The sequence below is a fragment of the Vanessa cardui genome, chromosome 9 (assembly GCF_905220365.1).
Source record: "Vanessa cardui chromosome 9, ilVanCard2.1, whole genome shotgun sequence".
Taxonomy (NCBI): Eukaryota; Metazoa; Arthropoda; class Insecta; order Lepidoptera; family Nymphalidae; genus Vanessa; species Vanessa cardui.
Window position 1 is genome coordinate 12,251,629 of NC_061131.1, and position 15,694 is coordinate 12,267,322.

General features: G+C 32.2%; 1 protein-coding gene across 2 annotated transcripts; it reads right to left on the reverse strand.

Annotated features, from left to right (window-relative positions):
- Nucleotides 1–1,009: 1,009 nt before the first annotated feature.
- Nucleotides 1,010–9,748, reverse strand: LOC124532552. 2 transcript variants are annotated; one of them, XM_047107504.1, is made up of 7 exons: nt 9,586–9,748; nt 5,836–5,881; nt 5,018–5,157; nt 4,621–4,707; nt 3,688–3,777; nt 2,647–2,753; nt 1,010–2,246 (listed from the first exon to the last, which is right to left on the reverse strand). In XM_047107504.1, exons 1-7 carry the CDS (start codon nt 9,610–9,612, stop codon nt 2,042–2,044), a joined length of 702 nt encoding a protein of 233 aa, XP_046963460.1. In that variant the 5' UTR covers nt 9,613–9,748; the 3' UTR covers nt 1,010–2,041. The 2 variants fall into 2 exon arrangements, with proteins under 2 accessions (XP_046963460.1, XP_046963461.1); XM_047107505.1 differs by lacking the exon at nt 4,621–4,707.
- Between the last annotated feature and the right edge of the window lie 5,946 nt (nt 9,749–15,694).

A 15,694-nucleotide genomic window follows, 5' to 3' on the forward strand; every position in this document is an offset into this window, starting at 1 on the left:
ACAGATAGACTTACTTTCACATTTATAATATTATTATAGAATTATAGATTTCCCGTGTCCCCGAGTAATGTTGTATTAAAAAAAAAACGAATGCCATTTTACTAACTTATAACTATATACGTTACCGATTCTATACCAACTTTGACCATTCCAAACGGTAGTTAACCTCAGCTCAGTCACCCGAGGAGCAAATTGCACTTAGTTATATTGGTTACGATACGATCAAGTGACCCAACCACAATTGGATCGTTGAATTTGTAGAATAGGTACTCGGCTAACGGAAAACGATTTTGTTTCGGTTCGATCGCGGTATAGTTTCTTGGTGGTAGGGCTTTGTGCAAGCCCACCTGGGTAGGTACCACCCCCTCATCAGATATTCTACCGCTAAACAACAGTACGCAGTATTGTTGTGTTCTGGTTTGAGTGAGCCAGTGTAACTACAGGCACAAGGGACATAGTATCTTAGTTCCCAAGGTTGGTGGCACATTGACGATGTAAGGAATAGCTAATATTTATTACAGCGTCATTGTCTATGAGTGATGGTGACCACTTACCATCAGGTGGCCCATATACTCATCCGCCAACCTATTCCATAAAAAAAATAGTGCGTCACAACATAGATGTAACATCAGCATATTCGTAAAACTGAACACATCCGAATTAAGAACGCTATAAATTATCTATATTTATTTTCTTATGTGAATATGATCTCACAAACGTAATAACTTGAAATATATCATGACCTAATATATGAGTCAATTTGACACATCGATTTACATGCACTTGCTTTTTTGGGATGAACTGACGCGAGAATCTATAGCGACGACAGGGAGCTATTTTTAGCTGTTAACAGATCAATACGATGTTTTGCTTGGTCAATTAATTGGCTGTGTTCGTACATATTATATTCTTATCGTATAAGGTACATGGGATCTAAGATATGATCCATAGTGTACGTAAATATTATTTAAAAAAAAAAACACATTTAGTCCGAAATAAAACAAGCAAATTCTGTTATGAATTTATTCGATACACTTAATTTGACTAGTCAATAGCATGCGAACTATTTGAATAAATTAATATAAAATTATTGTTTAAAAAAATATCAAAATCACTAAACACTTGTCTATGAATTTCTTAAGAGGGATACAGAACTGGCAATCTTTTCGGTGCAATTCAAATTCCGAACTGAAGTTAACAATGCATTGGACTTAATATTATAACATATTCATAGACAATTCAAGTAATAAAGTGATTTTGATCATTTATCAGAAAAACAATCGTCTTAAATCAAATTAAATTATTAATCAACTCAATTTAGTTGATCGATCATTTCTAGTTTCAAGTCAAAATAGTTTAATAAATGCTATGGCAAGTGGAATGAAAAACAAAACAATCACAATAACTGCGACACATAATCCTATTTAAATTACGTCTTATACTATAAAGATATTCTATATTATTATAATCTTAGCCATGGATGCAGCTTTACGTATGTTTTCTGTAGTTAATAAATAGTAGAACAAATGCTTATATACTAATAAGTCCGAGCAACACGACATCTTAATACCAAGCTAGATTACATGAATATATCTGAAATATAGATTTGTAAAAATTGAATCGAAACTGAAGTCGGTAGCTTGTATAAGAGCATAAGATGTCTGCTTTTACGTTGCAGTAAAAGTAAAAGTTTAGTACAGTAACACAAGTAAAATTATATTACTAATTCAATAATGACAATATAGTAAAGGAGTACGTTAAAAACGTAGTACATTGCTGTCTTAAAAATATCCTAAGCATAATATTAAATAAAACTTACGGCCTATTTACAACCTTTTCGAATTAATTTAACAGAGGACAATATTTTCAAAACAATTTGGATAAATGCAGTTAATCAAATGTATTTCGATCTGTTTGCGACAATATATGAAGATTTATCGGCAAATTATTGCACACATACAAGAGATTTTTTTCGTTAAACAAGCCTCTTCAGAATCCTTCTAGAATGGATATAATAAAACCCTGTTTGATTCGTCCCATTTTACTTTTTAGGTTTGCCGAATCTGACTTTGAAATCTAGTTCTCTGTAGTGGCACGAGCAGCACACCGGTAGTTCCGCTTTGATCATCTCAGTTTCATTGTCTCCCTTGGCGACCATCACTTCCCATACATTGATTTTTTGCCTGCAGAATGTGACAAATTCTGGCAGCGGTGAGAGTTCCTTGAAGCAAGGTGCATTTGGAGTTCTGAAATTAGATAATGTAAATTAATTAATAAAAACATTATCATAAGAGGAATGCTTAGAGTTTGATGATGATGTTCTTCTAATTGATTTTGGTCATGTGCTATTCACAAGAAAAATAATGGAAAAGTAAATTGTTCGAATGGGCAAGCAACTGCACTCTCTAGATTTTTACTTTACTTTGCATTTGATAGCCTAATTTTTGAGGGATTTTATTGGCTATTCAGTTATGTGTCCGGAACAGAGCAGTTAAACATATAAAAGTAGTACATACAAATAAGCCCAAGTAACATCTTATTTACCAAGATGAAGTGTAAGATGACAAATGTCTATTACAATTTTGTTAATTGTACCCTTAATTTAAAGTATACCGCTATTAATTAATAAGTAATTTAATAACTTACGTGCAAGTCTCGAGACGTACTCGCTGAATGATATCTTTACCAGGAACTTGGATGACTGTGCGCCAAGGTTCATCTCTCTTCGGTCTCACTTTATAGAGGGGCTCGTACTGTTAGACAAAGTAATCAATAAGCAATGAGGCAATCAAATTTGATATATGCTTACAACAACAAACACTACAACAACAACAACAGCTTGTAAATTTCCCACTGCTGGGCTAAGGCCTCCTCCCGCTTTGACACTGCTCCAATGCGGGTTTGTGGAATGCACATGTGGCAGAATTTCTATGAAATTTGACACATGCAGGTTTCCTCACAATGTTATCCTTCACCGCCGAGTTCGAAATGAATTATAAACAAATTAAGCACATGAAAACTCAGTGGTGCTTGTCTGGGTTTGAACCCGTAATCATCGGTCAAGATGCACGCGTTGTAACCACTGGGCCATCTCAGCTATATGATTAGAATATCACATTTAAACATTGATGTACATATGCAAAACATACAACGACTATATTCTCAAGAAAAACCTGCTTGTAACCTTGAACATAACAATTTCCGTAAGGCGTTTATCTGCATTGTTACTAGAGTAGTATATATGTTTATAAAACAACTAAATCATACATGCAATTATGAATAAAAAGCCATTTGATTGAATTTTAGATCATTTGAAAACGCAATGCAAAATTATTGTAATTGTCTAAATGGACTATAAAAAATCAAATTTTTTAGAATGGTTCGTATTTCTATTTTATTGTATTTGACATGGCTAGCAGAGGATCACTTTTGGCTGATGACGATAACAATAAAGTTTATCCAAAATATATCTGTTTATTTTAAGTACTTTTATACTTCGAAGACACCAATATTTGGTTTATGTACACAAAATTTCATCAATATTTACTTAAATACATAAAAAAAATATGTAAACTATTATTTAACGACGAATATTGTTCTTCATTCAATAACCGGTTCAAACTGAATTAAACCAAATGGCAAGGTTATAAAAATTGAATAAATGATAGAATAATCTAGAAAACTTACGGTCACTATACTCTCGCAATTGTCAGCGCTATCGGGTCCACCTTGTCTGTTGTTAAGTTCAACCACCATTGATGGTTGAGGCACCACTTTCTGCAAAGACAAATAATATTACACCAAATGATCATTCCATCAAACTACTGCAAAATAATTCCCAGTATTGATATATTCTTGTTTGAAGGGAGCGATGTCCAAGTAATTATTGGCATACATAACTTAGTTTCTGAGGTTAGTGGCGCATTGGTGATATAGAGGATGGTTATTATTTCTTATAATGCTATGTTAATGGGTTGTGATTATTCTTTGCATCATAAAGTACTAAAATGTTATTTCAAACTAAGCTGTTAATTAAAATATATTTAAAATTTGTTAAGGTAGACGAAGCTTATACTGCTACTACTATGAAATATAATGTCATGCTTTTGAAGTAATTTCCGTTTTTAGTTCCAAGAAAATCGATCCAATAAACTATGTCTCACCGCGAGACGATAGATTGTTGGTTGATGTTTTTCTTTATGATACAAATCGTTGCAAATTCAATAAAACCGATTACGGCCGATTCATGCAGTGAATAGAAATAGCTCCCTATCGCGCCATCCGACGCTATTCGTCGCTATAGATTCTCAAGTCACTTCGACCCGAGAAAGCAAGTGCATATAAATCGACGTGTTAAATTGACGAATATATTAGGTCACATGATATTACAAGTTATTACGTTTGTAAAGATCGCATTAACATAAGAAATAAATATTGATAATTTAGCAGAACGTACTTAATTCGTATGTGATCGGTTATACGAATGTTGCCGAAGTTACATCTTGCAATTTGTCTCATGCAAACTAATAATAGTTGCATAATAACTTTATGAAACATGTAAGGTGAATAATAATGATATTCTGAATCGTATGTATAATTTCATTTTATACGTATCATTACAATAATCTCAGAAGCTTCTTTAAGTTGAGATTTCGAAGTAGCGCTGCTCTCGTCATCTGCTCCTCTGCGATGTCTACGAGTGATGCTCTAAGTAATTTATTACAAAGCGTGACATTTTATATTTCAAAAGGACTTACTTATTATAGAAACAAATGATAAGCTAAGGTTCTTATCATTTGTTTCTTAAATACATATATTGTGTATTTTAGGAATTCAATCTGTATTTATAGTAGAGGTATTAAAGTAGTATTTATAGTAGTATTTATAGTAGAGGTATTAAATTAGTTACGAAATTTTAGTATAACAATTAATAAGAGGTATTAACACTGAACAAAGAAAAACCAAATCCATACACATATATAGATAAACAATCGGCTGGGAATCACATCTAACTTACATAATCCTTGAACATTTTGTTGAATTTTTCTTCTGGGTAATCTTTTGGTTTCACTGTACAATACGTGAGGTCCTTGCACGAATCAGGGATGTGTTCAGTTTCTTGGTCTATTGGTTCTGGATATTGTATTGCTTCCATAGCTGAAATTATTTATTCAAAATGAGACATATTTTTTCAATACTATGAATACATTTGATCAGATAAATTAATTTAAGAAAAGATAGGACTATAGGCTATTCTCCATTAAAGATGGAATTGATTGATGGAAACGCTTTACATTTGATCAGGCAAATTCATTTCGGGCTAGTCGATGCTTCACCATTAAAGATGGAATTGATTAATTGAATTCACGCTTTGCAGTAAATTGAAGATGCAAGCATGCTTATAAGGGCTAACATCAATAAAGTTTAATTTAATTTTGATTTTCTCCTTGCAGATAACCAAAAATAATTTTACAATACAGAAGGAGAGAATCTGTTACAATTTTCTTCGTCCCTTTCTAATATTTTAAAATATTTTTGTGTGTATTTCATATTATTTATTATGGCCCAGTGGTTAGTACGCGTGCTTCTTAATCAATGATTGCGGGTTCAAACCCAGGCAGGCACAACTGAATATTAATGTGATTAATTAATGTTTATAATTCATCTCGTCCTCGGCAATGTAGGAAAATATCGTGAGGAAACCTGCATGTGTCTAATTTCATAGCAATTCTGCCACATGTGTATTGCAACATGCATTGGAACAGCGAAGTGGAGGAGCAGTGGGAAATTTGTTGTTTTTGTTGTTAGTATTATTATAAAAAACGTCAAACTTACGATGCTTAGCGCTCGCTGCATATGTATGTTGTAGACTGACGCTGACCTGTGAACCAGATAACATATATAAATATAGCAAGAGTTAAATATAAATAAGTACCTTTTTCCTTATTGTATGAATCAAATATTGATTTTGAATATATTATATGATTTGTATTAGTATTAATTTAAAATAAGATAAATATTAATATCGTTTTTGCTAATCTTAATTTATAATTAAAAAAAAATTCGTCGCCGTTTCAATTTGTTGAGATCTGTCAAAATATTTGAATAGACGAAGGTCTTTTTAAGGAAATACATTTTAAAACCGTGTTTTATCGGATCACAAAAGATCGTGATCAATAATTATGCTCGTAATTACTGCATATGTAACATGCATTACCTTTTCTTAGTATCCGTTCATATAAACATTATATGGGAGACGTTTATTGTTTTATTTACCTAATAGAGGTAAATGAGACTAAGAAATTAAATGTCGAATCGAACTATACTAGAAACTCTAACGATTTGATTTTTATTTTTTTTTGTTTTATGGCATAGGTTGGCGGACGAGCATATGGACCACCTAATGGTAAGTGGTCACCATCACCCATAGACAATGACGCTGTAAGAAATGTTAACTATTCCTTACATCGTCAATGCGCCATCAACCTTGGGAACTAAGATGTTATGTCTGGTCATCACCCTTTCAACCGGAACACAACAGTATTGAGTACTGTTGTTTGGCGGTAGAATAACTGATAAGTGGGTGGAAACCTACCCAGACGGGCTTGCACAAAGCCCTACCACTAAGTAAATTACAATAGAAATAGTAGTGTATTCATTGCTTGTACATTTATGTATGTATTTAAAAAATACATTAATTAAATAAAAAATATACAGACTTTGCAACATTCACAAATTTTAATACATAATTTTATATTAAAATATTTTAATAATGTGACATAGGGAAAAAGATATTAGTCAAATTAATAAATTTTGTTTTATTTATAACATACTCAAGCCATTGAGTATGTTATAAATTATGGAATTTATTCAAATAGTGTTCTCCGAAAACTGATTGATAACTTTATTTCTGAAAAGTCAATGTGCTGTTGCAACCGCAGTTCTTAGCCTGTAGGGCTATTAAAACTATTATGACCTACCTACGTTTTAGTTAAATTAACGTTATTAGATTGATTTATGTTACATTAAAAATGTAATTCAATGCGTGTGATAAATTATTTCGTTTTCATCTATTACTGATTGAATTTGATTTTCTTTTCCGAACCGGTGGTAGTGTTTCAATTGACCATCAATAATAAAGTGTAATGATTCTATATTGAATAAAGTTATTTAAGTTTGAGTTTGAATTAAATACTAATAGCTAAGGCAGGACAACGTTTGTCCGTCACGGTATGCACAAGTGATCCCATGCCATCCCCTGTAAGACAGAATGTGTACCGCTGGTTTTTCAGTGGATATTCCGTCTTCCTATTTCCGGGAGGAAGTGCATAATTCCTTTTTCCAGAGAAAAATAGACAACATTTTCGTTTCAGTTTCATTTTAAAAAAATTTAATTTATCCTTTTCACTTCTAAAGTATCATTATGGTTACGATTTTATATGTAAAGATGGCATTACTCTGATCAACTTTTTTGTTTACCTTTCATCCCCATATCCTATGACATGCAGCTAATACCTGTCGTTTAACAATGTGTCTGCTTTTTGGACAGGGAATGAGTTACATAAAATTCACATATAAATTACATATTCTAATGTTAAACAACATTTATGGTCTTACTCAATTTGACACTTTATTTTTTTTTTATATTTCATCAAGTTTTAACAAAGAGCAAATATTATTAGTCAAGGTATATATTAGTAAACGTAAACATACAATGTAAATTAAGTTGTATATTATTTATGATGTGAACGTGTGTGAGTTGTTTTATTATTTATGTCTTAATGTGTGAATTATTTTAATTTAATCTTTTCTATGAAATCAATAATAAAGTTGAACATCACATTTCAATTATACGCGATACATGAGCATCTCAACAAAATCGTTTATTAACTGGCAATGAATAATTTTAGTTTTTTTATAATTTTTTCGAGCAGAAATGGTCAGTGGTTATATAAGTATGTATATCGTACATCTTAACCGATGAATGAGGGATGAACCCAGGTAGGCACCACTGTATTTTCACGTGCTTAATTTTTTTTTTTATAATTCATCTCGAATTAGGCGGTGAAGGAAAACGTCGTGAGGAAACCTGCATGTGCATTTCAATGGAATTCTGCCACATGTGAATACGTCAACCCGCATTTGAGCAGCGTAGTAGAATATGCTTCCAACCTTCACTTCAAAGGGAGATGAGACCTAAGCCCAAATTTACAAGCTTTTACTATTAATTACCATTATAGTTGTTTTTAGTTTTTTATACAAAATAATAGTACTGTAGAATGGCCTCAAGTATGCTAAAAATCCCCTTTTAAGATACAAGTAGGTAAGTAATTGAAAACAATTGTAATTAACCAACTGAGTCATTGATATGTAACATGAATAGTTCTACTGAAATATATCGCATGTGTGTGTGTGTGTGTGTGTGTGTGTGTTTGTTTGTATATACATCAAGTAGCTGTTATCTACGGCTTTGTTTACGTGGACATTGACTATATTACCTGAAATTTCACTCCCTTAGGGATGGAATTACCAGGATTCCTTCCTTAGTGCGTGTGTACTCAATAAAACGATCTTAAACAAAATTTCAATGCCCTAAATTTAATAGTTTACGTTCGGCGATGATGAATCAGTCAGGCAGGGCATGTTATTTTATATATAGATTAAGAATTGTATTGAGCCTATGTGTAAAATGAATACGAAAAAATCAAATAACATTTGATTACAGTTAGACCCGTTTCAAAATTCGACAACGTATAATCTTTGATGAATTGAAGACAACTTTACTTAAATCTTATCTTTGAAATATATTTAAACATTTGAGATATATAATATTTTTTTTTGGCATAGCAGAGCAAGGCATTTATAAAACAAACAACATAATATAAAACTTTAAAGTTCAAAGGTTCAAATAAAGTGTTAATCAAAATAGTTTGTTTTTAATTAGTATTCGTTTAAACACATTTAAAGAACTAATCCAAAGAAAAACGCAATTTTTTAATATATAAAAAACAGCATTACTATTATAGCATGCGGGATAGCTTCAATTGAATTTGCATTTATTTTCTTAACGAGTACCACTACGGATTTCTCTTTTATGCGTTTGAATTTGCTTCTCTGATTACTTTATAATACAAATATATAGGCGACATTATTTATTTATATTCAGGTATATCATAAAACGAAAAAAATATTTTTTTATTTCATTCGTAGCGTTGAATACACATAACAAATTTATAGTTTATAAATGAATAGAACAAACATTAAATGTTACTAAGGGCTTTTATTAAGCAAATGTATAGTTTCCAATAAGTTTTGCTGCTCTTTTTTTAGCCAGCAAACTAAATCGTTAACAGGATCAGGTATATTTCTTTTTTTTTAATTGGTCTGAGTTTACAAACCAAGGTTAGGAGCTTAAAAAATAATTATAGTTAAGCACAGATAATCCGTTTAAGGTATTAAGATATTCACAAAACTTGTTTACTAGCAATATCATCTCAAAACTCCTATTAACAATTTAATATTCGACACTCCAAAGTATTCACCAAAAAGTATTTATTTATAAATGATTTAAAAAAAAAAACTTACAATAAAAACGAAAGCGATCGCCAACATCTTGTCAATATTGTATTCACTAAAATTGTAATGAACTGTTCGACACTTGGACTCGGTATGACCGAACGTGCGCCCGATGCAGGCCTAAAATACTAACTGGCACCAGACGAGCCGGTAAATGAGATCTTCTAAGTGCGTGCTTACGGCGGGAGATAATCGTCGTATATGACAGACGTGCACTACGATGAAAAAACGCTAGTAATCTATCAGCGCTAACCTTTATGATTTAATAATATTTAACCATTAATCTTATTTATTTGCTTGTAGATACATTAGTGATCAATGATGTTCTAGTAAACAGATATGTCATTAACGCGGAAAAAGTGAAGACTAGAAAACTAATGTCAATATAATATTTTGTGTAATTAAAACATCTAGTTATCCCTTTTACTTATTGTTTTTATCAAGCTGTCCTTTTTACTTGTAACGAAATGTAAAATAAACGGTTCCCGGCGCGGCACACTTTTTTCTGTTGTTTAGTATGGGTATAACATATCTGTTTATTACAATATCATTGTTAGTGATAAATATTAAAGTGGCCATTGACACTTATGTAGTGAATGGGTTACTCAAAATCAGTTAAAATACACATAATTGTAATCAGACATTTCACTTCGAAAGCTTTCCATGTCATAACTTTATTTATAAATATCGTGTCGTGTGAACTGACTTGTGTTTACTGTATATAAGTAAAAGATATGTCAGAATTTTTTTTCTAAAATGACTTGCTTGTAAGTTAATTAGAAAATGTTTCCATAACGTGAAAGTTACTTGTTCATGTCGGTTAGTAGCATATCGGCTACTAACCCGTAATTATTGTAGTGTTAATAGTAATAATAAAAGCACTATGTCAAAAATAAGTTGTGTAATTGCGCTAAAAGATTCGGCTAGTTCTCCGAATTCTCAAAAACTATATTTTTCGAAACTTTTTTTGGTTTGAGTACAATTTTTTGGGCACCTTACCAATAACTTTACCTTTCATTTTTATATACTTACCTTACCGAAGAACGCATATTCATACTTGATTGTGATGCCATTGTATAAAAACTATTAAAACTATGATAGCTAACGTTTTATAATACCAGTGTACGTCTCGCTCTATATATGCATGGTTTATAGTCAAAACAGGTACGATGGTGTGACGTAGGCACTATCGGGACACAAAAGGAAAACCCAGTCAGGGAAACAGGTAAAGTGTCACTGGTATTGTTATTATTACGTATACGATCACAAAACAGGACAATCATAACACTTGCATAATTTGTTAGTTACGAAATACCTACATCACCCTCGGAAACACCCAAGATTACTTAATGAACTATTGAAAACATACAGTCTGTTTCTTTTCTCCGGAGAATAATATGTTTTGTTTGTACGTTCGGGTTATTTGCTATAACTCAATACGCTTTGTAAAAACACTTTGAATTAGGAATTGATATTATTAAATCATTTAGGACTGGAAATACAGCTGTAAGCCATGGAGGCTGGAGTCGATGGTAATAACTTTCCAGCAGATGAGCTCCTGCTCCATTGCCTCTGATGTTTTTTTATTTATAACTTTACTAGCGACCCGGTTTCGTACGGGAGCCATACTGATACTAGATATACTACAGAATGTCTTTATTTACGACATCACATTCTAAACTTCTAAAATTATCTGTGTCTCTTAACTATATTGTCGATGTATTATATACAAGAATCTTCCTCTCGAATCATTAAAAAGAACTGCATCAGAATTTGTGTGGTTTTGAAAATTTAAGCATAGGAATACAGGGACAGAGAAAGCAACTTTGTATTTATATTTGGCTTCGTCTAATTTCATAAGCTAGCTGTTTGTTCTATTGATGACGTTTTAATATTAGAATCTATCGTAATATTTAACCCTTCAACGTCATTCCTTGTCCTGAGTTTCACATGTGATTCATGGTCATTGTTCAACTATTGTGACGGTTATTTTGACGACTATCTCGTGAAAATTTTCTTAGTAGTAGCACGTCTGGTTAGGTACCATACACTGATCAGATATTCTACCGTCAAACAACAGTGCTTGGTATTGTTGTGTTCTGGTTTGAAGTAGTAGATGAGCCAGTGTAACTTCAGGCACAAGCGACATAAGATCTTAGTTCCCAAGGTTGTTCGCGTCTTGGCGATGAAAGTTATGGTTAATGTTTCTTACAGCGCCATTGTCTATGGGTGATGGTGACCCCTACCATCAGCTGGCCCATATGCTTCGCCAACCAATAGAATAAAAAAAAACTGTCAACCGGTCAACAGAGTTAATATACACGCTCAGTGTGTATGTTATAAATTCACATACAAATAAATAACATAAATGGGAATCTTCAATTTGAAATTTTAAATTTCGAATTATTAAATATAATTATTTTGTAATTATTTAATATATTGAAAGTAACTAAAACCTGAATAGACAATTTAATTAATAATTTTAATGCAACGTAAATAGCAAAAGCACTTAATTTCTACTCGAGCTAAACAGCTTATAATCAGAAAACCAGTTGTATTAACGCTTAAATTGGCAGAATCAGTGTAATTAGGGGCAAAAGAGAAATACCACATCAAGTTCAAGATAAGCATCGTTTTAGTAACAGGATTAATTTTATAGGGTTGCCAGACTTACTATTTCTAATTTGTTTTCACCTGAATAGGCCACCTGATTATATCGTATATACGCCATCAACGCTTTAGTGACCACTAGTCATCATACTTTAATTATATGTCTCCTAACGAAGGACAGACTTTAGGTCTGCGCCTGGCTCTCGACTATAAATAACTATTCTACCTAATTAAAGGTATGATATAAAGATTAGGAACGGCTTCGTGTATACCTAAGCAAAAGCCACTCAATATTAGAGATGTTACGGATATCCGGTAACTATTCGCTAAGTCGGTATTCGACATATCCAGCTACTAAATACTATCCGGCCGAACACCGGATAGCTACTACTAACTATTCAATAAATAAACTTAGTTCCCTAGGTTGAGGTTAGGTTAGGTTAGGTTAGGTTAGGTTAAAAGCTCTTGAATGCTAATTTGCCGTCAATTTTATACCATTAAAAATGTTGAAATGTATGATTCATTCGTAAGTAAAAAAAAGGATATGTAAAAATTTTGTAACAAAAATTATTATTATAATTTGGGTTTACCAGATTACGGGTTTTTGTCAGTCTACTTATAAATAGACTTGGATTAGAGTTAATAGAAACGTTCTTACATTTATTTGATGGAGTATTTTTTTGCCGGTCGCATCGGACTGTTCAATCGATCTATGAGAGTATATAGCCCACACATGTGTGTACTATAGTATGTCTCATGTCCGGGTATTGATGTGATCTATTACAGCCATAAATCAAAACGAATGAAAGGCATATTGGATAGTACATAAGGACAAAATCTTAAAAAAAAGTGTAACCCACATAATCACATTATTTGACATTTTCTGCCTAGCACAACCACTTTGTGGAACCAACTCTCACCGGCGGTTTTTCTGAACCGATACGACATGGGAACCAAGAAAAGAGCGTACTCCTTTCTTAAAGGCCGGCAACGCACCTGCTAGCCCCCTGATGTTGTAGATGTCCATGAGCGGTGGTAGGCACATTTCATCAGGTGAGCCTCCTGCTCATTTGCCACCTATTTCATATAAAAAATAACGCCACCGCAAAAAATATGCAAATGTAAATATAGATGAGGATTATTTTGTTTAGATATTTATATAAACATAAAATGTCATAAAAAATTAAACCTATTTATTTCGACACATTTGCAGAATTGTTTTAGTTGCTATGGCGTATATGCTTAGTACCCAAGATTTTTACTATGGAAAATAAAAATAAACTTCTAAAGTAATAATCTAATAAATCTTATCAGAATTTTAGAAGGTGTTTGAAAGTAATCCATTTATTCTTATCTCTAGGACTTATATTCTCAGAGAGGCTTTTAAGTTGAAAAATACTAGAAAGTTGAAAAAATATGCGGAACTTTATTATAGAAACGGATACCTTGCCTCGAGAAGGATTTATTGACTGTCTGAAGTCGGATACTTGGTGTAAGCTTGGTATAAACACATTATAAAAAACGTTATAAAAAACGTTTGCAACTCGCTCGCCTACTTATTGACAACAATAGCGAAGACACTTAAATATATTTTTTAATTTATTTAGCCAATTATAATTATCACATTTAAATATAGTTTTTAATTATAATATTTATTGCCATGTTTGGTCATTCCAAATAAGTATTGGTTTGTGTAACGTTCACGTCTAGAAAACTTGAAGCGTATTATTACAGTTGATTGGTCTAAACCGTTTTTTAAACAAGCGCAAATAACTCTCACCATTGACTAGTTTGTTACTACAGAGTAGTTAACATCATGTGCACATCATCCGAGACGACTCAGTGGCTAAAACTCGCGTATCGCAGGCAAAAATTGCAAATAAATTGAATAACATACAACATTATTTACAACAACAACAACTAAAGCCTGTAAATTCCCACTGCTGGGCTAAAGGCCGCCTCTCCCTTTGAGGAGAAGGTTTGGAACATATTCCACCACGCTGTTCCAATGCGGGTTGGTGGAATAGACATGTGGCCGAATTTCTATGAAATTTGTCACATGCAGGTTTCCTCACGATGTTTTCCTTCACCGCTGAGCACGAGATGAATTATAAAGACAAATTAAGCACATGAATCAGCGGTGCTTGCCTGGGTTTGAACCCGCAATCATCTGTTAAGATGCACGCGTTCTAATCACTAGGCCATCTCGACTCGTTCAACATGATTTGTTAGGTTATATTTGTTAACTAATTAACTGCTAAATAACTGATATTTACTAACATTACAACTTTTCAATTATTATTTTGTGGAAGCGCAGCTTTATAACGAGCAAGCAACTGACAAGTTCGTCTGAAAATATAGATTTGTTGGACGAAAATTTGCCATATACGTACATATGTGTCCACCACATGATACGAGGCCTGAGGTAGTACATAAACATAGCCTTTATAACTTTTACTTTACATAAACCTACTAAAAATAGTCTGAAGTAAGCCAGCTTTATAGACAACTTATTTATTAATAACGAGATTTTATTATACTCCGAAAATGTGTCACGGCAATATCTTAACAAAAACAAAAATATTTGTAGAACCAAATATTATTGTTTATTCGTTTTCAGATTTACGAATAATAATTAACAATATGATGAGCAAATATTTACATTGTAATGTGTACCCATTGTACAACGGTTTAACTCGGACATAAAAATACATTAAAGTACGAAAACAATAATGAAATGCAAAAGCTAATCAAATTTCCCATAATTAATTAAAGGTTTGTGTATAATTACTTTAGTATGACGATAACCAATGCTTAGTATAAAACGAAGTCGCTTGACGATGTGTGTCCCAGTGTATGCTTAGATCTTTAAAATAACATCATGGATTTTATTTTTTCAATAGTACCTTAAATACATTGTGCATTTAATATAGATCTATCAATATGGTCCTCTGCATTTAACTTAGCGATGGTAGCTTCACTTAATATAGTTTTTAAATTACGGTTCAAAGGCCTGTTGCCTGTAAAGCCTTCTTGGTTAAAGTATATTTTGATTTTGATAACTATTTTCACAGATAGCAAAGCTGGAGCGAGCACTAGTTACCATATAATGTAGATTATACACGTGCTGTTTCTAGTAAGCTGTTTTGTTCAGAAATTAAAAAGAATTATTTTATAGAAACTAAATTATGTGGTAATTTTTTTTTGGTTCAATAAAGTAATGAGACTGCGGTTTGGATAAATGCAGACTTTCTGTGAACTCTCACGGAAAGCTTCAATCCAATTGTTATCATGCTTGAAAAAATTAAATATTAAAAATTGTCTTTAAATCGGTGCATTTAGATGACTCATCTTATAAACATTAATTATCCAGATCTATATCATTGAGACAAAAAAATTGAGGAAGGAAAACGACTTAATCGTGAAGTAATTATTCCTGTCATACGTAATGTCTAACATAACCTTACGTAATGTTGACAGGTAAATATTTCGTATTATTTAATCGGGT